This window comes from Macaca mulatta, chromosome 19, assembly GCF_049350105.2.
Source record: "Macaca mulatta isolate MMU2019108-1 chromosome 19, T2T-MMU8v2.0, whole genome shotgun sequence".
Lineage (NCBI taxonomy): Eukaryota > Metazoa > Chordata > Mammalia > Primates > Cercopithecidae > Macaca > Macaca mulatta.
The window spans coordinates 51,359,713-51,382,976 of NC_133424.1; the positions used below are offsets into that span (position 1 = coordinate 51,359,713).

At 53.9% G+C, this 23,264-nt stretch overlaps 1 protein-coding gene across 50 annotated transcripts in view; it reads right to left on the reverse strand.

The window, feature by feature from the left end:
- The window catches only part of AKT2 (AKT serine/threonine kinase 2), a 50,853-nt gene that overhangs the window by 23,809 nt on the left and 3,780 nt on the right, over positions 1-23,264 (reverse strand). For 5 of the 50 annotated variants that reach the window (XM_077976089.1, XM_077976098.1, XM_077976099.1 and 2 more), the window contains 2 exon segments: positions 7,159-7,288; positions 902-1,030 (listed from right to left, as the gene is read on the reverse strand). In XM_077976089.1, coding sequence (XP_077832215.1) covers positions 902-1,030; positions 7,159-7,204 — 175 coding nt within the window. In that variant the 5' untranslated portion in view covers positions 7,205-7,288. 50 annotated transcript variants of the gene reach the window in all.

Sequence of the window (23,264 nt, forward strand, 5' to 3'; positions counted from 1 at the left end):
GAGACAGGAATAGAAAGCTGGGAGAGGCCTGACGGTCAGGTTGGGATGTGGCAGGTATGAGGGACCTAGAAGACACTCGGGGAGATGTGTCCAAGGAGCAGCCTGGGACAGGCTGTGAGTTCTAACGAGACACTGAGGCTGGGAACAGATGTGTCAGGGTCACCAGCACATGTGGAGAGCAACCAGGAAAAGGCTTCACGCAGAGCAGCATGGGACGGATGCTGGGTTCCAGAGCATGGCAGGAGAGGACGGTGGTCTGAGCTAAGGCCCTGGCGGTGGAGATGGGGGTGCCTCTGTAATGTTCTTAGCAGGCAGAACAACAGGACATGGTGACCCATCAGGTCAGCAAGGAAGGAAGGAGGAGGAAAGGGGCAGAGGTGTCGATAGGACTGTATTCTCCAAGGCTCAGTCAAGGGCTTGGGGCTTGTGAAACTTCACTGCCAGGGTCTGGTTGGAAGGCATCCCTTTGGGTATCACGGAGGGACAGATGTTGCGAGGCCAGCCCTGTGACCGGCTGAGTGGGAAGCTGAGACCCCTCTACGTCCGAGGGACAGAAGATGGAGGCTGTTACCAAAGCGCAGGATGGGAGGCACCTGCCACCAGCTGGGGACCCCAAGGCCTGGCCGACAGAAGCTGGCACCACAAGGAGGCGATGCATGGGGCTGGGTGTGGGCAAGCGCCCTGGCTTCTCCCTCCCTCCCACTCTGCATCTCCCCGCAGGACAGCCCCACCTGGCCAGCTAACAAGGAGGGAGAGCAGGGGAAGGGCGAAAATGGATCCAAGGGCAGGAAGGCCCAGGAGAGGCCCAAGGCTCAATGACCAAGTCCCACGAGCCCCTAAGACCTGCCAGCCATTCTGTGAGCACCAGAACACTGACCCACTCACTCATCCCAAGACACACCTGCTACAGAGAAGTTGTTTAAGGGGGGAAGGGTCTGATCAGGGGCCTCGGGCCTCTCCTTGTACCCAATGAAGGAGCCGTCGCTCTTCAGCAGGAAGTACCGTGGCCTCCAGGTCTTGATGTATTCACCTGAAATGAGGCAGGAGGGGAGGGAGAGAGGTTAGGACAAGGTTGAGCGATGTCCCAGGGGGGTGGCAGGAGGCCCAGTGTGATGGTGACTCACAAGGGGTACCACGGGGCGGGGGGGTGCGGGGGACACATGAGAATGCCTCTCCCAGAGGAGCCCTCCAGGTGGCCCCTGCTGACGCAGGCTGGGGCGCTGGGCTGAGCCCGGGTGATCCACAGGTCATGCCTGGCAGGAAGGTGCCAACGGCAGTGCCCTGGGGCACCAGTTGCCTCCTGGCAGTTGCAGAAGCAAGCTGTCTGTGCCAGCTCCTGGCCTAGTCCCAGGGGAGGCCCAGGCTTCCAAACACACTTGCCCTGTGGCCCTGTAAGGCCAAATCCCACAGACTGGGACTCACCAATAAAGCTGTGCAGGTAGATCAAATGCCAAAACACCTCTGTGCCGGGGGTTGGCACTGCTGCCACACCCTCCCAGCACCCCTTGACTCCTTCCAACTGTTCCTCACCATGAATATCCAAGCACCCTACACACACACACACACACACACACACACACACACGAACCCACTCCTTAGAGAGCTGCTAAGGATTAAAAGGAGATGGTGAAACACAAAACCTTACACACAAATGTCCGCAACAGCGTTATTCATAAAAGCCATCAAGTGGAAACAACCCTAATGTCCACAACAACGAATGGATAAACAAAATGTGGCAGATCCATACAATGGAAAACCATTCTGTCATAAAAAGAAATGAAGTACTGAGACGTGCTGCCATGTGGAAGAACCGTAACTCATGCTAAGTGAAAAAAGCCAGTCACAAAGGGACCACATATCATTATGATTCCATTTATACAAAATGTCAAGAATAGGCAAACCTATAGAGATGAAAAGTAGGGCCTGGCGTGGTGTCTCACGCCTGTAATGCCAGCACTTTGGGAGGCCGAGGCAGGTGGATCACCTGAGGTCGGGAGTTCAAGACCAGCCTGACGAACATGGAGAAACCCCGTCTCTACTAAAAATACAAAATTAGCCAGGCATGGTGGCACATGCCTGTAATTCCAGCTACTTATGAGTCTGAGGCAGAGACTCCTTGAACCCGGGAGGCGGAGGTTGCAGTGAGCTGAGATCGCACCATTGCACTCCAGCCTGGGCAACAAGAGCGAAACTCCGTCTCAAAAAAAACAAAAACAAAAACAAAAGCAAACTGACTATGGTGACGGATGCACAACTCTGAATACACTAAAAGCCACTGAACTGTATACTTTAAAATAGATGAATAATGTAATGCATCAATTTTACCTCAACATTGCTATTAAGGCCGGGCGTGGTGGCTCAAGCCTGTAATCCCAGCACTTTGGGAGGCCGAGACGGGCGGATCACGAGGTCAGGAGATCGAGACCATCCTGGCTGACACAGTGAAACCCCGTCTCTACTAAAAAATACAAAAAAACTAGCCGGGCGAGGTGGCGGGCGCCTGTAGTCCCAGCTACTCGGGAGGCTGAGGCAGGAGAATGGCGTGAACCCGGGAGGCGGAGCTTGCAGTGAGCCAAGATCACGCCACTGCACTCCAGCCTGGGCGGCAGAGCGAGACTCTGTCTCAAAAAAAAAAAAAAAAAAAAAAACATTGCTATTAAAGGCCAGCACAGTGGCTCCCACCTATAAAATCCTAGTACTTTAGGAGGTTGAGGCAGGCTTAAGTCTGGAGTCTGAGACCAGCCTGGGCAACATAGTGAGATCCAGTCTCCACAAAAATTTTTTTTTAATTAGCCAGGAGTGGTGGTGTGTGCCTGAAGTCCCAGCTACTCAGGAGGCTGAAATGGGAGAACTACCTGAGCCCAAGAAACTCAAGCCATGATGGTGCCACTGCAGTCCAACCTGGTGACAGAGCAAGACCCTAGCTCTTAAAAAAATAATAATAATAATTTACAAAAGCCTCCAAAAAAATACTTAACCAAGGTGGTGAAGGGCTTGTATACTACAAAACACTGTTTAAAGAAATTAGACAGAGATGGGCGGATCACGAGGTCAGGAGATCGAGACCATCCTGGCTAACACGGTGAAACCCCGTCTCTACTAAAATTACAAGAAAATTAGCCGGGCGAGGTGGCGGGCGCCTGTAGTCCCAGCTACTCGGGAGGCTGAGGCAGGAGAATGGCGTGAACCCGGGGGGGCGGAGCTTGCAGTGAGCCGAGATCGCGCCACTGCACTCCAGCCTGGGGCACAGAGCAAGACTCTGTCTCAAAAAAAAAAAAAAAAGAAAGAAATTAGAGATCTACATAAATGTAAAGATATGCTATGTTCATGGATGAGAAGACAATATTGTTAAGATGGCAATACTACCCAAAGAAATATACAGATTCAATGCCAACCCTATCAAAATTCCAACAGGCTTTTTCTTTTTTCAGAAATAGAAAAGTCAATCCTCACATTCACATGGAATTTCAAAAGGCCTCAAAGAGCCAAAATAATACTGAAAAAGAAGAATAAAGTTAAATACTTTCCAATTTCAAATTTACTATACAAAGCTACAGTAATCAAAACAGTGCAGTATAAGGACAGCCATACAGACCAATGGAAGAGAATTCAGAGCCAAAAAATAAAGCCAAATATCTACACTCAATTGATTTTCAACACAGGTGCCAAGATCATTCAATGGAAAAGAATAGTTTCTTCAACAAAGAGACTATATTTTTTCAAAACGAAAGAAAAGGAACCTAGAAGAAAAAATATCCTTACAATATTTTTTGTTAATTTAAATACTGTTCCTTGCGGAGCAGGGAACAGTGACCCATAGGCAATGTGCCCAGAGTAGCCTATCCTCACAATCTTATCCCTATTCTGCAGATGAAGAAACTGAAGCAACTGGATATCCACATTCAGAAGAATGGAGTTGGACCCCTACTACAAACCATACACAAAAATAAACTCAAAACGAATTGACCTGAATCTAAGAGCTAAAACTACAAAAAAAGGTCTAAGAATACATATGAGTAAATCTCATTACTTTAAATTTGGCAATGAATTCTTAGATGACACCAAATGCACAAGCAACAAAAGAAAAACTTATAGTGAACTCATCAAAATTAAAAACCTTTGTGCATGAAAGGACACTGTCAGGAAAGTAAAAAGATATCCTACAGAAGGGGTGGAAATACCTGGAAATCTAATAAGGGTCTATTAACCAGAAAACATAAAGAACTCTTACAATGCCAACAACAAAAAGACAAACAGCCTGATTTTAAAATGAGCAAAGGACTCAAATAGACATTCCTCCAAAGATACACAAATGGTCAACAGAGAGATGAAAAGATGTTCAGCATCATTAGTCATCCGGCAAACATAAATCAAAATCACAATGAAGGCTAGGCGGGGTGGCTTACACCTGTAATCCCAGCACTTAGGGAGGTCGAGGCAGGCAGATCACTTGAGGCCAACAGTTCACAACCAGCCTGGTCAACATGGTCAAATCCCATCTCTACTGAAAATACAAAAGTTAGCCGGGCATGGTGGTGCACACCTATAGTCCCAGTGCTTGGGAGGCTGCGGCCTGAGAATTGTTTGAACCCAGGAGGCGGAGGTTACAGTGAGCTGAGATCGCGCCACTGCACTCCAGCCTGGAAGACAGAGCAAGACTCTGTCTCGAAAAAAGAAAAAACACACACACACACACACACACAATGAGGTACAACTTTACATGCCCAAGGATGGCTGTAATGAAAAAAAACAAGTGTTGGCAAGGATATAAACTGACACCCTCATGGACTGCTGGTGGGAATATAAAATGGTGCAGCTCCTTCTTCAAAAAGTTAAATATAGAATATATCACCCCAAGGCCGGGCACCCCAGGGCCCACCTCACCTTGCCCACCTCTGCCAGCTGCTACTCAGAAACATGGGCACTGAAAAGGCCAAAGAGTGCAGGTGTGCACATGCGTGTGTGTAGGGTACAAACCTGACACAGGTGTGTCAGAGTTAGGCCATCCCAGATGACAGAGCAGGCCTGTGGCTGGGTCATCTGGCCCCTTGTAACATGAATGGGGACACTCAAGACCCAAGAGAGGCCAAGACTCATGTAATACCATCAGTAACCCCTGCCCCTCCGACAGTTCCGCACCCATCCCAAGGCTCTCACAGTCCAGCCTAGTGAGCCACAGCCTCCGCACGCGCAGGCCACGGGACAGGAGCCCATGACCCTGTGTACTAGCATACCACCCACTCACCATGCCAAACATTCATTCAACCATTTACTGAGTGCCTACTATATGCCCACCATTTTTAGACGTGCTGGGGATACCACTGTGAAGAAGCCCCATGAAAATGCCTACCCTCGTAGAGCTGATGACATCAGAGGTCTGGCTCGTTAACCCACTTTACGGATGTGAAACCAAGGCTCAGTGAGGTGACATGGCTTGCCCACAGTTACACCAAGAGGAAGCAGCGAACCAAGGTTAGAACCTTGATAGCTGCCAAGGCTCAGGAAGCTCCATCGACAACCCCAAACTCCAGGCTCAGGCTGGGGGACTAGGCCAAGGGACCTTGAAAGCCATCTCTGTCCAGAAAGAGCAGCAGGAAACCAATCTCCTCTGCTCAGTCAGGTGCGGAGACTGCTCCCAGGAAGGGGCCTCCATCCCTCATCGCTGCTCCCTGTCTGCAGGCTGGTACAGTGCAGGATGCACGGCTCTTCCCGATGCCTGTGGCGCCAGCGCCGTCAGCCTCCTGCTCCTCTCTGAACAAGATCACTTACTCAGGACTCACTGGCTGTCGCCTCTGGCATAACTGTGAGGCTCACTCCCCGACTTCCTTCAGGCCTTTATTCAGATGCCCCCTTCTCAGCGAAGCCCCCTCTGGCCACCGTCTGCCTCAGGCCCTCCCATCCTCACGTTGCTTGTTTTTCCTCCATGGCTCGCGCCACCGTGTGACACGCTTGGCTGCCTGTGAGCTGTCTGCCTCCCCATCAGCGCCCAAGACACCAACACGAGGATGGGCTGTTTGCCTGTTTGGCTCACTGCTGGACCCCGGAACCTAGAACGGTGCCTGGCCCACAGGCGCTGCTCAGCTCGTGTTTGCTGAATGAATGCAAGTGCTCACAGGGCAGCCACCCCCACACCTGGGGCCCTTCCTCCCAGGGGGGAGGCCCATGGAAGCTGGCCCGGGACAAAGTCGTCTCTCAGCACGTGGCACTTCTCCCCATCTGCCTCCCAGTCTTGCTTGGCAGCCACTTGGGGACAAACAGCCCTGGGGTCAAAAAGGGTCTCTTTCCTGTCCTAACTTCACTAAAAGGGGACCTCAGCTCCCCACTAGTACAAATGGATTAGATCATGCATCGGCTCACGACATCACAGGGTTGCTCTTGTCTGGAGTGCCAAAGCCAAGGTCCTTTTCCATGGCCTGCAGGCGCGACATGGCTGGACCCTGCGTTGCTCCCCTGCTTGCCTCCCCCAGCTCGCCCTCGCTCACACTGCGCCAGCCACGCTGTTACCAGAAAACACCAGGCACATCCCCACCTGGGAGCCTCCGTCCTTGCTGTCCCTCTCCCTGGGACACCCTTGCCCAGCCAGTGCCTCACCTCCTCCAGGCTCCAGGCCTCTGATCACTGCCCTTTCCTCAGGGCAGCCTCTCCATGCCCCCCTGCCCCCAGCCCACTGCCCTCACTCACAGTTCCCACTTTTCACCCCAGCACTCGCCACCTCAACATTCCATGTCTACTTATTTACTGTCTGCCCCACCCTCACTGGAACGTAAGCTCCATCAGAGGACCACTGTGTCCTGGAGCCCAGGGCTACCTGGCACAGCACACAGTCAATGAATACTTGCTAACTGAATGAATGCTGAATACTGCCTCACTGTGTTACTTCAGTGATGTGACTTCCCCTCTCTGGCCCTCAGTTTCTTCATCTATAAAATGGGGCTATGAATGAGCTCACTCATGCACAGGCAGATCCCCACTCTCCTGCCCAGGTGACCGCTGAAGGAGTCCATGAAACAGGGGCATAAGCAGCTGTGGGTCTGGGGCTGCGGAATGCTGGCTCCTCAGGCTGGTAAGACCCTCTGCCTCTGCCTCTCGGGGCACAGCTTCCACGAGGAGCCAGCGTGGGAGAAGGAAGCAATCTGGCGGGCAAAAGCGGCCTCTTACCGCGCTTGTGGAGCCAGCCTTCTTTGATGACAGACACCTCGTTCATGGTGGCAGCGTGGCACGCTGTCACCTAGCTCGGGACAGCTCAGGGCAGCAGGACATGCAGGAGGCGCTGTGGACAGGGCACAGTCTGCAAGACAAGAGAGGAGCTGGTCAGGGTGGGAGGGGATTCCACACCAGCCCCTTCCCTGAGGACACCGAGCTCTGAGGCCCTCTGGCTGCTCTGCCCACTCGGCAAAGGGTAAGGCCAGCAAGGGTGGCGTGGAGCCCTGCTCTCAGGGATCCATTCTGAGCAGAGAGATGTGGCCATGTCCCCAGAGACCCCAATCTGGGGAAGCAGAGCTCCCTGGCCTAAGCGCAGGCCAGACCCCGAACTCAGGACACTCATGCTGGGGGGAGGTGGCCCCTCCACCCACAGTCACTCCTGACTGAGCAAGCATCGAGGTAGCCGTGCCCTGTCCCCCGTGTCACTCCTATGGCCCAACACTGAGGTAACCCAGTATGAATCAGACAGCCCAGGGCACCTGAGGGAGTGCGCAAAGCCACCAGCATCTGCCTGTCCCCTCACCATCTTACACACACGCACACACACGTGCACACATGCGCACACAGAACCACCAGCATCTGCCTGTCCCCTCACCATCTTACACACACACACACACACACACACACACAGAACCACCAGCATCTGCCTGTCCCATCTTACACACACACACACACACACACACACACGTGCACACACGCGCACACAGAACCACCAGCATCTGCCTGTCCCATCTTACACACACACACACACACACACATACACACACACGCACTCTTCTCTCTCTCTCCTCCCCCTCCCTTCTTTCCAAAACAGGAAGCCACCAACCTGCCACCTTCAACAAACTAAGCACACTCCCGTCCCCCAATGCCATCCCACGCCACTCCCCAAGCCTCAGCGGCCTCCCTCCCCCGGTCAGATGATAGAGTAAAGACAGGTCTCAGACAGCCCAAGATCTTGAACAAGAAAGCAACCTACTGCGTATACACGGTCTGGGGCCTAGAAGCCAGTCCCGGGGGCTTGACCAAGGCCCTGGTCCCTACCCCAAGACCTCCACTTCTGTCCTCAGGGACCAGCAACCGACAGACTGAGGGACGCCGAGGCCACTGCTTCGTCTCAGGTTCCCGGAGCAGAGGGGAGGAGGGCGCAAGGCAGCGCCAGCTGGGCCCCTACCTGGAGCCTGGGGCCTGGCCAGGGTCCACAGAGACCAAGGCGCCTTTGCCTTTCCCAGCCTGGGGTTATTTGCGGACAGCAGGTCGGGAGCTACGGTGGCCCCCAGAGAAGTGGCAGCTGGCTCTAGGGACACCGTGGGCATCAGCTTTCTCTCGTGCCCCAGGGGAGCTGGTGGGCCGGACACACTACTGCCTGGCATGTGACAGTGGCAGGCTGCCCAGGCCCCAGGCAGAAGGAAGGGAGGTAAGTGGGAGGAAGCGGGAGGAAAGACAAGATGGACAATGACAGGGAAGTAAACAGGAGGGTGAGAAATCACATTCCGAGCTCCAAGCTGCAAAGGCAATGATGTGAGGCTGGGAGCAGCAATAAGGGGCTCCCCTCGCCAGCAACATGCCCGGCACCCCACAACCCCAACACACAGGACTGCCAGACTCTCCATCCTCAACATCCCCACATCTCAGCTGGGCAGTGGCTCACGCCTATAATCCCAACACTTTGGGAGGAAGGCAGGAGAATCCCTTGAGCCCAGGAGTTTGAGATCTGCCTGGGCAACGTAGTGAGAACCTGTCTATGTAATTTTTTCTACAAAAAAATTAAAAATTAAAAAATTAGCCAGGCATGGCGGTGTGCACCTGAAATGTCAGCTACTCGAGATGCTGAGGCAGGAGGATCACTCGAGCCTGGGAGGTCAAAGCTGCAGTGAGCCTTGATCGCACCACTGCACTCCAGCCTGGGTGACAGAATGAGACCCTGTCTCAAAAAACATAAATATGTATGTATTTCTATATCTCTCACTGTTCTGTGCGTCAACCTCTAACATGACCACCTCTCCCCATCCTGCCGGCGGCCTGGCTCTAGTCGGGTCTGCCCCCACCTCTTCCCCGAGTTCCTACGCTCCACTCTTGCTCCCTTCCCACTCACCCCACATTCAGCAGCTAGAGGGATCCTCAACGCCGAACCTTTCTCCTGCTCAAAACCCTTTGTGGCTCCCCGGTGTTACGAGGAAAACAGCCAAACTCCTCAGCTGAGGATCCAAGACCCTTCAGGACCTGGCCTCTGCTGCCCTGCGTTCCAGGTGCATGAGCTGAGACGTGCACCTAGAAAGCCCTCGGGAAAGGCTAAGGACCATGACATTGACCTCTCCAACCTCTCCGCCCCACCCCACTCTCCGTGTTACGCTTCTGTCACTCAAGCACTGCCCTCTGGCCTCCATCAGGGACAGGGCCTCCTTCTGGGCATTCTTCTCCCTCTTCCTTGAGGTCTCAGCTAAACCAGTGCCTCCTCCAGGAAGGCTTCCCCACCTCAGAGGCTGCACTGTGTGCGCTTTGTGCACCCTCGAAGCAACCCTCCCAAAACCCATAAACGCTAAGGCAGTGGACCAGCAAAGCATCTGATATCTAATGAGCAAAGGAAGAAAGAGGCCAAATGCCCACAACGGATCCCCACCCCGGGAACAGACACAGCCAGGGACACACTACCAGACTCTCTTCACGACACCAATCTTTTCTGGGGTGCGTCCTAGGCTCCAGATGGTACCAGCAATAGAATGTCACTGAGACACAGCCCTGCCTTCCTGAGGCTCACAGTCTGGTGGGAGGGGCAGAAAAATACACAGAGACACAAATCATCAGGTGATGGGGAGGCTGGAGAGTGGGAAGAAGAGGATGTTAGCTTGGTGTGGGGGACTTGTGAGCAGACGCCCGAGTTAACTGAGGGAGTGAGCTGTGTAGACACATGAGGAAATGCATTTCAGCAGGGGAACACAAAATGCAAGGACCTGAGGCAGGAGGGGGCCTGGTGAGCGGAAAGTCAGGGAGAGGTGGACAGGGGAGAACACCAAGGGCCTTCTGGGCTATGGTTGGGACTGAGAGAAGCCCATCCCCTACACGGACCTACACCACGCCTTCCCTGATGCAAGCTCAGTTCAAAATACTTCCCACATCGCTGGGAGGGAGAACTCAGAGTCCAAAGGAAGGGCTGATGTGGAGGGAATAGAACCGGGGCTCCATGTCCCATCTCCCCGCTCGCTGGCCCACAGCAGCCCACGGACATTGACTCTTAGGGCCCCCGTGATGCAGTAGCACTGGGGCTACTGGCAGCACTAAAGCACCCACTGTGGGCCCAGGACTCGGCCTACTGCGTGGTACCCAGTGAACAGCCAAACGCACGGCTGCCGTTACTCCAGAGAGAAGCAAAGGCAGACAGGCATGACCAAGAGCGGTCAGGGTTCCAGAGTCCGAGAGCCACCGCCAGCTGCGTGGCCTTGGGCAGGGTGCCGGTGCTCCCATGGAGTCACTCCTGAATGTTCCCAACACCCCATCAGACAGTCGGTGACCATGCCCAGGTGAGGACAGAAGCTCAGAGAAGGGAAGCTGTTTACCTTGGGTCTCCCAGCCGAGAAGCAGTGGAGGCCCTGGCCGCTGCTGGGATCAACAGAGTTGCTTTTTACAATCTCATCTCAGCAACTAAGGAATCAGCACAGCTGGAGGGAGAGCAGGCGGAGGAGTTGAAGATCCCCTGCGTCCCGCCTGGATCGTTCCCTGTCCTCCTACTGAGGGTGGCGCCTCATCTGAGGTGTTCGTGACGCAGTCCTGTGGTGATGAAATACCAGCCACTGCAGCCAAGAAGATGGCCTGCTCACTGGGGGGCTGCCGACGGAGGACACCAGGCGGGGGGACAGAGACTTGTCTGTGGAACCCCTGCAGCACGCCCTGCCAAGGGGAGTCCCTGCACGGCCCCACCCCACTCACTACTTCCTAAGGTGCCTGGGCATGACTCTTCTGAGGGCCTGGCCCAGAGCTGCAGCTGCTGACTAAAGGCAAGCCACCTGGGAGGCAAGGTAAAAAGAGCAAGAGCACCTCACAGGAGAGGACACCCACACAACCAAGAAACACACATAATCTCATTAGTTACAGGGAAATGCAAATTACAACCACCTACTTGGGATGGCTCGAATTTTAAAAACTGACAAGGCCAGGTGCTGGCAAGGATGCAGAGGAACCAGAACCCTTACTCACTATTGGTGGGAGTTGCAAAATGGTTCAACCACTGTGGAAAACTGTTAAGCAGTCAAAATTAAAGCTCAATATATGCCTACCCCATGACCTAGCAATTCCTCTCAAAGAAATTAGTGTACGTACAAAAGACTTGTACTAGAATGCTGACAGCGGCAATACTCACAGTAACCCCAAACTGGTTAACAGACCGGGAGTCCACCCACGAGAGAATGGATAAACAAACACATAGATCCACAGTAGAACACTACTCAGCAACGAAAAGGACTGAACTGTTGCTAAATACAGCAGAGAAGGGGTGAGAGAACGTTACAGAATGAAAGAAGTCAGACAGCACTCTGCCCACGCCCCTCCTGCAGTCTGGAGCCCTGTGACCACTTGAGTCAGCTCCTACCCCTCCCTCTGCTCGAACCCACCGCCGTGCAGCGTAAAAGCAGCCCCAGGACCCTACGCAGCCTGCACTATCCCCCTTCGCTTCTCTGAAGGCACTTCACTTCAGCAGTGCCAGGACACACCAGGACAGTCCACCTCAGGGCCTTGTACACACTGCACCCTCAGGTGGAAACTCGGGCCCCGCCCCACTCTCTTCAGCCTCTGCTCACATCCCTTTCTTGAGAAGCCTTCCTAACCTCCCTAGGCAAAGCACGCCCACCCTACCTCCCCTTACCCTTACCCTTCATTTTCCCCAAGCACCCATCACCACCGATGTTACTGTATGTGTTTGTTTACGCTAACTGCCCACCACCCGCACTGGAACGTCAGCACAGCGAAGGCAGGACCCTTGGCTGCCTTGGTCACAGTTGGATCCCCAGAGCTTTGTATAGTGCTGGGCACAGAGTGGGTACTTAAGTATCTGTGGAATGAACGTGTACAGAGTGAAGCCCTGTGCCCACAACAGGCTCAAAATAAGCTCAATTCCTTTCCTTGCCACTTACTAAGTCCTTTTTCTCTCGCCCCCTCTCACTGACCTGGTTTTGATGCCAGACAGCACAGACGGGCTAGGGAGGCAGGTGGGGAGGCAGAGATCTGCGTCTCTTGGAGCTGGAGCTGGTGGGTGGGGCTCCCTTCCTGGTGTTGCGGAGGCTCACTGGGGAGGTGGCAGCGACCTCCTCAGGAGCCTCTGTCGCCTGCACTCAGATCTGTGCCTTTCCACAGTGCTCAGAGGAAGACTTGCTCAGGAGATAAATTCAAAGACAACAGGAAGCTGGACGTGGTGGCTCACGTGTGAATCCCAGAACTTTTAAAGGCTGAAGCAAGAGTATCTCTTGAGACCAGGAGTTCAAGACCAGCCTGGGTAACATAGCAAGACCTTATCTCTACAAAAATTACCCAGGTGTGGTGGCGCACACTGTAGTCCCAGCTACTTGGGAGGCTGAGCTAGGAGGACTGCTTGAACCCAGGAAGTTGAGGCTGCAGTGAGCTATGACTGCATCACCACACTCCAGCCTGGGAGACAGAGCAAAACTGCGTCTCAAAAAACAAAGAAACAAACTAAAAAAAAAAAAAAAACTGGTCGGGCATGGTGGCTCACACCTGTAATCCCAGCACTTTGGGAGGCCAAGGCAAAAGGATCCCCTGAGCCCAGGAGTTTGAGACCAGCCTGAGTAACATGGTGAAACCCTGTGTCTGCCAAAAAAATAAAAATAAAAATATAAAAAGTAGTCAGGCGCGGCGGTGTGCACCTGTAGTCTCAGGTACCTGGGAGGCTGAGATGGGAGGCTGACTTCAGCCTGGGAGGTAGAGGTTGCAGTGAGCTGAGATTGTGCCACTGCACTTCAGCCTGGGTGACAAAGCCAGACTCTGTCTTAAAAAAAAAAAAAAAAAAATTCAAAAAAAGCCAAAGACAACAAGAACTAGTGGTGTAACAGGTGGCATCTGCTCATGCGAACTCAGCAGAAAGGCACCTGGGGCAAGACAGGAGGGAACCAGCTCCCTCATCTGCCACAAGTTATTCACCACTCTACAAACTGGTCCCAGCGTCTTGTGAGGGCATTCTGGTAAAATTGATAAAGTGGAAAATGTCCACGTGCTTGGAGGAATTTCTCCTGCAGAAAATGCCAGTGCCAGGGCACAAAGGTTCTAAGGTGGGAATTCTCAGCCTCAGCACTAGTGACATTTGGGGAGAGAGAATCCCTGATGTGGGGACTCTTCTGCACCCTCAAGAGGTTTGGCAGCATCCTGGGTCTCCAGTCACTAAAGCCAACAGCACTCCCTCCCCTGGTTATGACAATCACACGTGTCTTCAGTCATCACCAAATGTCTCCTGGGGTACAAAACCACCACCAGCTGAGGACTGCTGTCCTAAGTATGTACTGCTGAAATAGGGAAACCTGGCAACAACCTAAAAGCTCACAACAGGGGTCCGGTGCTATAATATTGGTTAATAACATGACTACTAAAAAGAGCAAGGCTCACATAGCCCATACCACGTGCCAGGCCCATCTGAGTGCTTTGCACATACCAATATAACCCTCACAGCAACCCTCTGAGGCAGACATTCCTACTGTTTCTATGATAATGAGGAAACTGAGGCACAGAAGTGAAATGACTTGTCCTATGACCTGATCTCAGGAAGTACAGGCGGCCCGGCTCCCCCACGACACCGTGCCACACAGCCTTCAGAGTCAGGCAGACCTGGACTGGGGTCCTCTCTTGCCCACTTTCTAGCCTCCCAAGCCTCTGTTTCCTCCTGTCCCTGCAAGGACAGACAGCAGGGCTTTCATCACAGGCTCACACAGGGAAGGGCTCAGCACAGCACCCAGCGCGTGAAGAGGGTCTGGCCACGCAACACAACAAGCCATCCTGAGCACGGAAACACAGAAACCAGCCCCGCTGTGCCGACACTAAGGCCATCAGCATTCGCTAACGAAGGCTCACGGCACAACAGAACTCAGGTGGGATGCCTTTTCTGAGACACACACGCACATGTCCTGTCACCTCAATTCTACAATATGTGTATTGTTTCACATGCTGACGTCACTGAGATTGGCATGTACCTCGCAATCCATGGATAAAACTCACCTATTGCATTCTTTTCAGAAAAGCAGTTGTATGATCAATAATGGACCTTATAGGACACACTGTCTTAGACTTCAGGGCATGAGGAGGTATGTGTTTAAATCTCACACGCACAGAAAAAAGAAATCCGAAGGAAATACCCCACACTAACAGAGGCAGGAGAGTGGGTACAGGAGTCAAGGCAGCCTCAGGAACCAAATGCCAGCGTTTCAGCCCTGGCTGTGTCACCTGCTGTGGGACCCTGGGCAAGTCACCAAGTCACGTTCCCTTTCTTCACCTCTGTTTTCTCATCTGTATATCAGAAATAATAACCACACATACCTCTAAGGCTATTGGGAGGGTTCAGTGAGTTAATCCACATAAAGTCCTCCCAAAAGAGCCAGAAAGGGCAACTGCTAAACACGTATCAAATATTATATCATCATTGGCTGGGCGCGGTGGCTCATGCCTGTAATCCCAGCACTTCGGGAGGCCGAGGCGGGCAAATCACAAGGTCAGGAGGTTGAGACCAGCCTGGCCAATATGGTGAAACTCTGTCTCTACTAAAAATACAAAAATTAGTCGGGTGTGGTGGCGGATGCCTGTAATTCCTGCTACTCAGGAGGCTGAGGCAGGAGAATTGCTTGAACCCAGGAGGCAGACGTTGGAGTAAGCAGAGACTGCGCCACTACACTCCAGCCTGGGGAACAGAGCAAGACTCCGTCTCAAAAAAAAAAAAAAAAAAAAAAATCATTATTTCCTCTGATGGGTGGAGACACGGGAAACTTCACTTTCTATACTGTATGTTTCTGAACAGGTGAATTTTTTACCTATTCTACCTCCTTGGTGAGAAGGTGGCACGGAAGAGACTTTTTTTTTTTTTCCTGAAAAGGTCTGGGTACCTCAAAAAAAGAAGACTTTTTTTTTCTTTTTTCTTTTAAACACGCTCCCCACACTCCCCATACTCGCCCCATCTGTCTGCTTGGAGCAGGTGGGACTGGAGGCAGGTTGAAGCCGTGGGCAGGCTGCAAAAGAAACAGGGACAAGAATAAGCACAGAGCAGATTCCTTCTCCTCCCTGCCACCCCCCCAACACACCTTCCCCCTCACACCACCCAGGGCCTTAGAGCACCCACAGAAATCATGTCAAATATTCTATTCTGCCTGGCCACGGGCTGCACACATCCTGAGAGTTCCACGCTGCGACCAGCAGGATCCTCCAGGCAGTTCTGACCCTGTCCCTCCCCTGCTCAGGACCTCTCCCCAGGGCCCATGGATCATGTCCAAGGCCCCTACGGAGGCTGCCAGGGGCCATCTGCCTTGGCCCCGCCTGCTCTCCAGCCTCATTCGTCTGCTCGCTCCAACACACAATCTCCCCTTCTCCTGGCCCCAGGAAGACTCCCCGCTCTCACATCCCAGGACCTTTGCACCTGCTGTACCCCCTGCCTGGCACTCTGTTCACCCATCTTCCTCAGGGAGGCCTTCCCTGACCTCCCACCAGCAGCTGACCCTCAGAGCTCAGCCTTCCCTTCCCCTCACAGCACTTGCCTCTGTCACCTGCATGACTATGTGGGTAATGTCGCCTCTCCCACTGGACTGTGAGTTCCACAAGGCAGGGACACAGTCTGTCCTAGCCCCCATTGTGTCCCCAGTTCCACTCAGCACAGGGATGGGCCCATAGCTTTCATTATTTCAAGGCAGGAGTGGTGAACAGAACCACAGCATTTGTGCTAAGTGAAGGTAAAACAAAAAGTCCTGCATTCATTCATTCCACAGATATCACACCAACCCTGCGTCATCACTGCTCGGGTCACCAGGGATTCAGCAGTGACCAAAACAGAACTCCCTGCCATTGGGGAGCCGGGGGGATGACGGAACAGGCAGCAAAATAAAAAATAAACATATAAACAAATTAGGATAGCCAAAGCTGACAAATGCCATGGAGAAAAGGAGCACTCGGAAGATTCAGTGCAGGGAAAGGGAACAGGGGTTTCCGATTTAAAACAGGATGGTGACAGAACGGCGCACTGAGGCTGTGCAGTCTGAGCAGAACCGGAAGCAGGTGAGAGCGCCAGGGGAAGACCTGAGGAGGAACACTGCAGGCAGGCAGGCAGGCAGGCAGGGGAGGAGCAGGGCTGAGGCACCCACAGGAGCTGGTGAAGGGGAGGGCTGGGAGATGTAGCTAGAGAGGAAGCTGGGGACCGCTGGGCAGGGCCTTGGGGGCCACTGTCAGCACTGTGGCTCTTATTTGGAGTGAGAGGGGAACTCTCAGCCTGAGGAGAGCTGGGGAGTGGGGGAGGGGCAGCAGGTGGAACCCCTTGCACCCAGGGTGGGGCAGGAGTCCTTAGGGAGACAGCCTTCCTCTCCAGGAGCTGTCCTCAGAATAAGCCCTGGGCACCGGCCTGATGGGCTCGCCACAGGCCTCAGTTGAGAACCATGAGGACCCGTATGCAGCAGATGAGAAAACCGAGAATGGGAGAGATTCGGTGAATACCTACAGCGAGAGACAGCAGGGACACAGCCAAGGAGCCCGGACCCCTGTCCTCCAAGCCCTTAGTGGCCTCCACCTCCCTCTGCCTTTGCTCCCAAGAGACAGGGCCACCTCCCATCTTGTGTCACCTCCTCCTACATCCCGGCCAGCCCTCCCTTACCGTCCCTGATGTGCACACATGCGCGGGAGCCCTCCAGTCGGACTGCATGGGGCGTCCCTGACCCACGTCGCTCTGCATCGCCACCACCTCCCTGGGAGCTCCGGGACAGGGCCCAGTGGCAGAAGGAGAAACCGGTGGGTCTGCATCAAGGCTAATACTCAGTGAGTGCTCACAAAGCACCAGGCATGGATTAATGTTCATCTTCAGAGCCAGCCTGTGTTACTATCCCCATTCCTCACATGGGAAAACTGAGGCCCAGGGAGAGAGTCACATGCACACAGTCACAGCGAGTGGGTGCAGGACAGGGGCCGCAACCAGAGCAGAACTAGCCCACAGACCTTTCCGTAACGACGGAAACGTGGTTACTAAACGTTTGAACGATGGCCAGTGCAACTAAAGAACTGACTTTTTACTTTTATTTAATTGTAATTAATTAAAACTTAAAAAGCCATATGTGAGGCCGGGCATGATGGCTCATGCCTGTAATCACAGCACTTTGGGAGGCTGAGGTGGGTGGATCATGAGGTCAGGAGTTCAAGAACAGCCTGGCCAAGATGATGAAACCCTGTCTCTACTAAAAATACAAAAATTAGCCAGGCGTGGTGGTGGACACCTGTAATCCCAGCTACTCGGGAGGCTGAGGCAGAGAATTGCTTGAACCCGGGAGGCAGAGGTTGCAGTGAGCCAAGATCGCACCACCACCCTCCAGCCTAGGTGACAGAATAAGATTCCGTCTCAAAAAAAAAAAAGTCCATACATGGCTAGTAGCTACCATTCTGGAGTGCAGAATCCCTGCTAATTAAGCTTAAGCACCAGGAGCCTAAAGGCAGGAGGCGGGAGTGTGACTCTCACAGGCCCAAGAGGAGCCAGATCATCCCAGCCCGGCTAGAAGCTCCCATGCTATACCCCATCTCTCCCGCATCCCAACGCCTTACCTGGGGAACTGGAACAGGACTCAGGCCCAAACTCACACCTCTAGCCAACTCAAATCCTGACTCTACCACTTCCACACTACACAGGTTCTCTGAACCTCAGCTTCCGCATCTGTAAAATGGAATCTTCTTTTTTATTTTTTTTGAGACAGAGTTTCGCTCTGTTGCCAGGCTGGAGTGCAGTGGCCAGATCTTGACTCATTGCAATCTCTGCTTCCCAGGTGCAAGTGATTCTCCTGCCTCAGCCTCCCGAGTAGCTGGGATAAAAATTACCCACCACCATGCCTGGTTAATTTTTGTATTTTTAGTAGAGATGGGGTTTCACCATCTTGCCAGGCTGGTCTTGAACTCCTGACCTCGTGATCCACCCTCCCGCCCCCGGCCTCCCAAAGTACTGGGATTACAGGTGTGAACCACTGTGCCTGGCCTGTAGAATGGAATCTTAACAATCTGCCCAAGCACGTGTTTATGTTATCTCAAAAGATAAGTTTTGTAGGCCAGGTGCAGTGATTCTCGCCTGTAATCCCAGCACTTTGGGAGGCTGAGGCAGGTGAATCACTTGAGCCCAAAAGTTCAAGATCAGCCTGAGCAAAATAGGGAGATTCCCATCTCTATTTAAAAAAAAATTTTTTTTTTAATTAGCCAGGTGTGATGGTGCGTGCCTATGGTCCCAGCTACTCAGGAGGCTGAAGTGGGAGGATCACTTGAGCCCGTGAGGTCAAGGCTGCAATTAGCCATGATGGTGCCACTGCACTCCAGCCTGGGTGACACAGCCAGACCCTGTCTCAAAAAAATAATGAAAAATTTAAAAAGATAATTTTTCTGATAACCATGGGTTGTCCTGGGGACCCAATGAGATGGCTTCACATACAGCTGGGGACAAGGCCAGTGCTTGAAAAACGGGTAGCAATTACATAAAGGACTCTGAAGTGAGGGGCCATCCTGAGCCTGTCAGAGCCATGGAGTGGCAGCTAAGGTTACTGCTGTCACTACTTGGTTCTAAAGGAATTATCCCGATAATTTCCAACATACCCCTATTAACTTTTTGAAAATATCATCTAAATGAAAACACACAGCTAAAAAGAGTCAACGCCCTGAAGACACCTCCTCCCAACCCCCAAGGCCTTCGGACACCAGTATGAGAAGCTGGGCTCTAGGGGACCCTGTCTCCAAAGCAGAATATGGTCTGCTTTCTCCATCCCTGGCTGCCACCTGAATCCAGCCAGCTCTCTCCCACACAGGTCCCTCCCCACCCACCTGTGTCCTTCCTCTTTGGGGATAAAGCCTTGGCTCCACACCACAGCCTAGGCCCTGAGCCCTGCCACCCTGCTCTCTCCCCTTCACCCACTCCCCCGGCTCCAACCACATGGGCCTGCTGTTCCACCACCCCTTGCGGCCTTTACCTGGCTGCACCCCTGTCCAGCCCACCTCCTCGGGCTCTCACATCACAGGGGCTCCTCAGCAGCCTTCCCAAACCTCTCTCCACTCTAGATCCAGCTAGATCTCTGTCCCCTCCTTCAGCCACACCAAGCACTCACAGGCCAACACAACCTCTCTGCCACCTCTGATCGCATCCAGAACTACACGTGGCACACAGTAGTTATTCAATCAATATTTGGTGATGGATGGAATACACTAATGACCAAGAACAGCCAAGGGCTGGCTCCTGAGGCTGTTCAGCAATCAGACCCCCAGGGCAGCGGGGACAGGGTGCCTCCCATCCTCATCCCTTCCCCCTGGGCTCTGGGAAAAGGAGGGGCCAAGGCCATGGTATTGGGGGTGGAGAGCAGCAGCCACACCCCACCTCCCGAGCAGGCATGGAATGGAGTCATTTCTAGATGACTGAGGCCTACTTTGTGCCAGGTCTGTCTAGGAGAAGAGAAAGCAGGAAAGAAATCCTGATGACAACAGCGACAACTCCAGTCACAGCAGGCAGGACAAGGAGATGAGGCATTCTTCAAAAGGCAGCTTCGCTGACAGAGCAGGGTTCAACCGTCATGCCTATTGGACTTTGGGCAAATCCAACAACCTCTCCATGCCTGTTTCCTCCCCAGTAAAACAGGGACAATCGTGACAGCAAGCTGCCAGGCTGTGGTGAAGAGGAGTAAGAGCAGACACCTCAAGCTCTGCAGCAGTGCCCAGCACACAGAGGAGAAAACTACTCACGAGAATGACCCCAACATTCTATGTGGCTCCCTGGGCCTGTTTCCTATTTACAAGATGGGGGTGCTAACACTGCCCACCTCCCAGGCTGCTGTGCAGGTCTGTAGAGCTCATACACAGTGTCTGGCTGGGCAGGAGTGCAGCGGTGGGAGTGATTCATACTCCTGTCTGGAGCCCTCCCATCAGCTAACAGGCCCCACCACTCTCTCCCAAGGACCAACAACAAGCCCGTGCCCACTGCCCCGCAGAGCCCCTTCTGTACTCTCAGGTGCCTTCAGTCCTGTCTGGCAATCACCAGAAGCAGCATCAGCCCAAATTCATCCCACACCTCCTCAGGAGGCTCGTGCTTTCCAACACAGCAGCTCCCTACATCCTCCCCACCACCCCACTCAGCAGGAAGGTTCCCGTTCACAGCTGGGCAAACTGCACCTTAGGGAGATGAAATAAGGCCCCAGGGTTCCACGGCCACCAAGAGGGGTGCCAGGAGCAGGGTTCTCACCCATGTCAGCTGCCCCTGGGACCAGGCCACTCAGCAGCCCCAGCTGGGTAACGGTACACCAATGACCCACCAGACCATGAAGAACTCAAAGCCAGGCTGGAGAGGAGAACCGGGGAGCAGGAACTGCCCCAGCCCGTTCAGAAAGGGCCCACGAAGTGGCAAACCAAGGAAGGCTTGGGTTTCTGGCCTCACCCTTAGAAACAACATCTGCGAACGAGCTTCTCCGGCAGGACGGCTGGGCTGAAGAAACTCCTGCGGGGACCTCTGACATGCAGTCTCCTCTTGGCCGGCCTGGCTTGCCGTCCCTTACTCGGCACACTCAGAGCACCCGGGCCCTGCTGTGGGTGCCGAGTTGGCAGTGGGTCTTGCCCCAAGGGGGCCAGGCTGAGCTCCCACCCAGCACCCCTCCCACACTCGCTCCCTCCCTCCTGGTCCTGCTCCCAGGCTGTCTCCCCCAGTTGGGCCTCTCGCTGCTTGGCTGGCTATCCAGAAGAGCCTGCCATGGAACCACCCCACCGTGCGGCCCGGAGGCCTGTGGTTGAGGGCCTTCCGCGGAGAGCTCTGGGAAGCTGAAGAGAGGCCCGGGGAGGGGTGTCCCTGGGTCCTCCAGGGGCTCGGAGCTTAAGTCTGAAAGACACTCCTTTCCATCCCAACCCATCCCAGGGGGTTTCTGGGGACCCTAGAGATTTGTTCTGAGAGGCTGTGCTCCTTCTAGGAAGATACCCGGGAACACACCTCAAAAAAAAACAAACGCCAGGGCGTCTGCTCCTGCACTAAGCCTTAGGGGTGAGCCCATGGGTGGGATCAGAAGTCACACTCACCAGGGGCTACTGAGCTGTGCTGCAGGAATCTCTGGAGGCCCAGATTCATAACCTGTCCCCAACACTTCCTGGCTGGGGGACCCAGCACAAGCTGCAGAGGCTCTCCAGGCTTCAGTTCTCACTGCTGTAAGGCGGGAATCAGAGAAGCTTCCTCCCGGGTCTAACATGTCTTCCCCAAGATACTCCCATGGCTCTCTCACGGCACTCCAGTCCCTGCCCACACGTCACCTCCTCAGGGAGGTCCTCCCTGATCACCCAGCTACAGTGGAGAAACATGCCCACACTCTCAACCTGGCCCTCATTTATTTTGCCTTCGTAATATCAACCACACCTGAGGCCCGCCAGAGACCTGGGTGCTGGGCGCCAGTCACAAGACCTGCTCTTTCCAATTCCAGAGGAGCACCGGGAATGGCGCAGGCCTGCAGGCCCACCGTAGCGTGGACGCAGGGTCAGCGGGTGCTGTCTGTATCAGGTGTGACTGCTGCTCTGCGTTGCTATTCAGTATTAGTCCGGCTGGTTGGGTTGGGGAGGGAAGGGCAGAGAAATCAGCCCAACGAGCCTCCCCTCCTCTTTCCCTAAAAGTAACAGCCACGGGCTCTGGGGAACACGGTGTGAAAACCACAGGAGAGGGAGGCAACCCTCGGGCCTTTGCTGGCTGTAAGGCAGTGATGCTATCCGAGGGGAAGTGGGAGGCCTGTGAAATGCCCTGCTCCGCTCAGTTAAATCTACCCACCCCCCCAGGCAGGAGCCTGTGACCCTCTCCTGTGTCACCTACTAACACCCTAAATCTGACCAGGCTGTTCCTGCTGAAATTTCAAACTCCTTCACAGACAGTCCACAAGGCTCCCAGTGACAGGGCCCTGCCTGCCCCGCAGCCCCTGGACTCATCTCCTCCCTGCTCCCTCGCTCTGCCAAGCCACACAGGCCTCCGTGAGGTTTGTCCCTGCACCTCACCAAGCTCTGTCCTCCCTTCAGACCTTTGCACTATAGTTCCCTCCACCTGGAGGGCTGTTCCTTCTCCTCCCATCCCACATGACTGCCTCACCTTGCCAAACTGGGATCAGCTTAGAGGCCCTCCGCGCAGCCGCATGCATCTAAAGTGCCCAGTCTGTCACCCGGTTTGAATTCGCTGCCTAGCACCTCCCCTTCTAACCGGCTCCTTGCTTATTCACTTGTTTCGGGTTGGCCTCCCTCAGCCCCACAAGGATAGGGACTTTGACAAGCACACCGCTGTATTTCCAGTACTGATGCAACGCTGGCACACAGGAGGCGCTCAGTAAATGGTGGTGGGTGAGTGAAACCTTTTCCTCGGCTCCACAATACCCTTAGGATCCATCCTCGCCTCTCACCCAGGCCCACAGGCCAGTGCAGCACAGCCCCTGCCAACCCCTGCAGGCACTTCTGCTGCTCTCCTGCCCAAGCCCAGCCTTCCTGCCACTCCTGGAACTGCGAGCTGTGGTGGACAGGGGCAGTGGCATGCACCTATAGTCCCAGCTACTCAGGAGACTGAGGCAGGAGGATCACTTGAGCCCAGGAGTTCAAGACTAGCCTGAGCAACACAGCAAGACCCCCGTTTCCACAAAAAAATTTAAAAATTAACTGGGCATGGTGGCATGCACCTGTAGTCCCAGCTACTCAAGAGTATGAGGTGGAAGGATCACTTAAGCCTAGGAAGTCAAGCCTGCAGTGAGCTGTGATCACACCACTGCACGCCAGCCTGGGTGACAGAGTGAGGCCCTGTCTCAAAAGAAAAAAGAAAAAAAAGCAAAGCCTGACCTCTGAAAAGACTCAAATGTGTCTACCTTGCAGGGGTT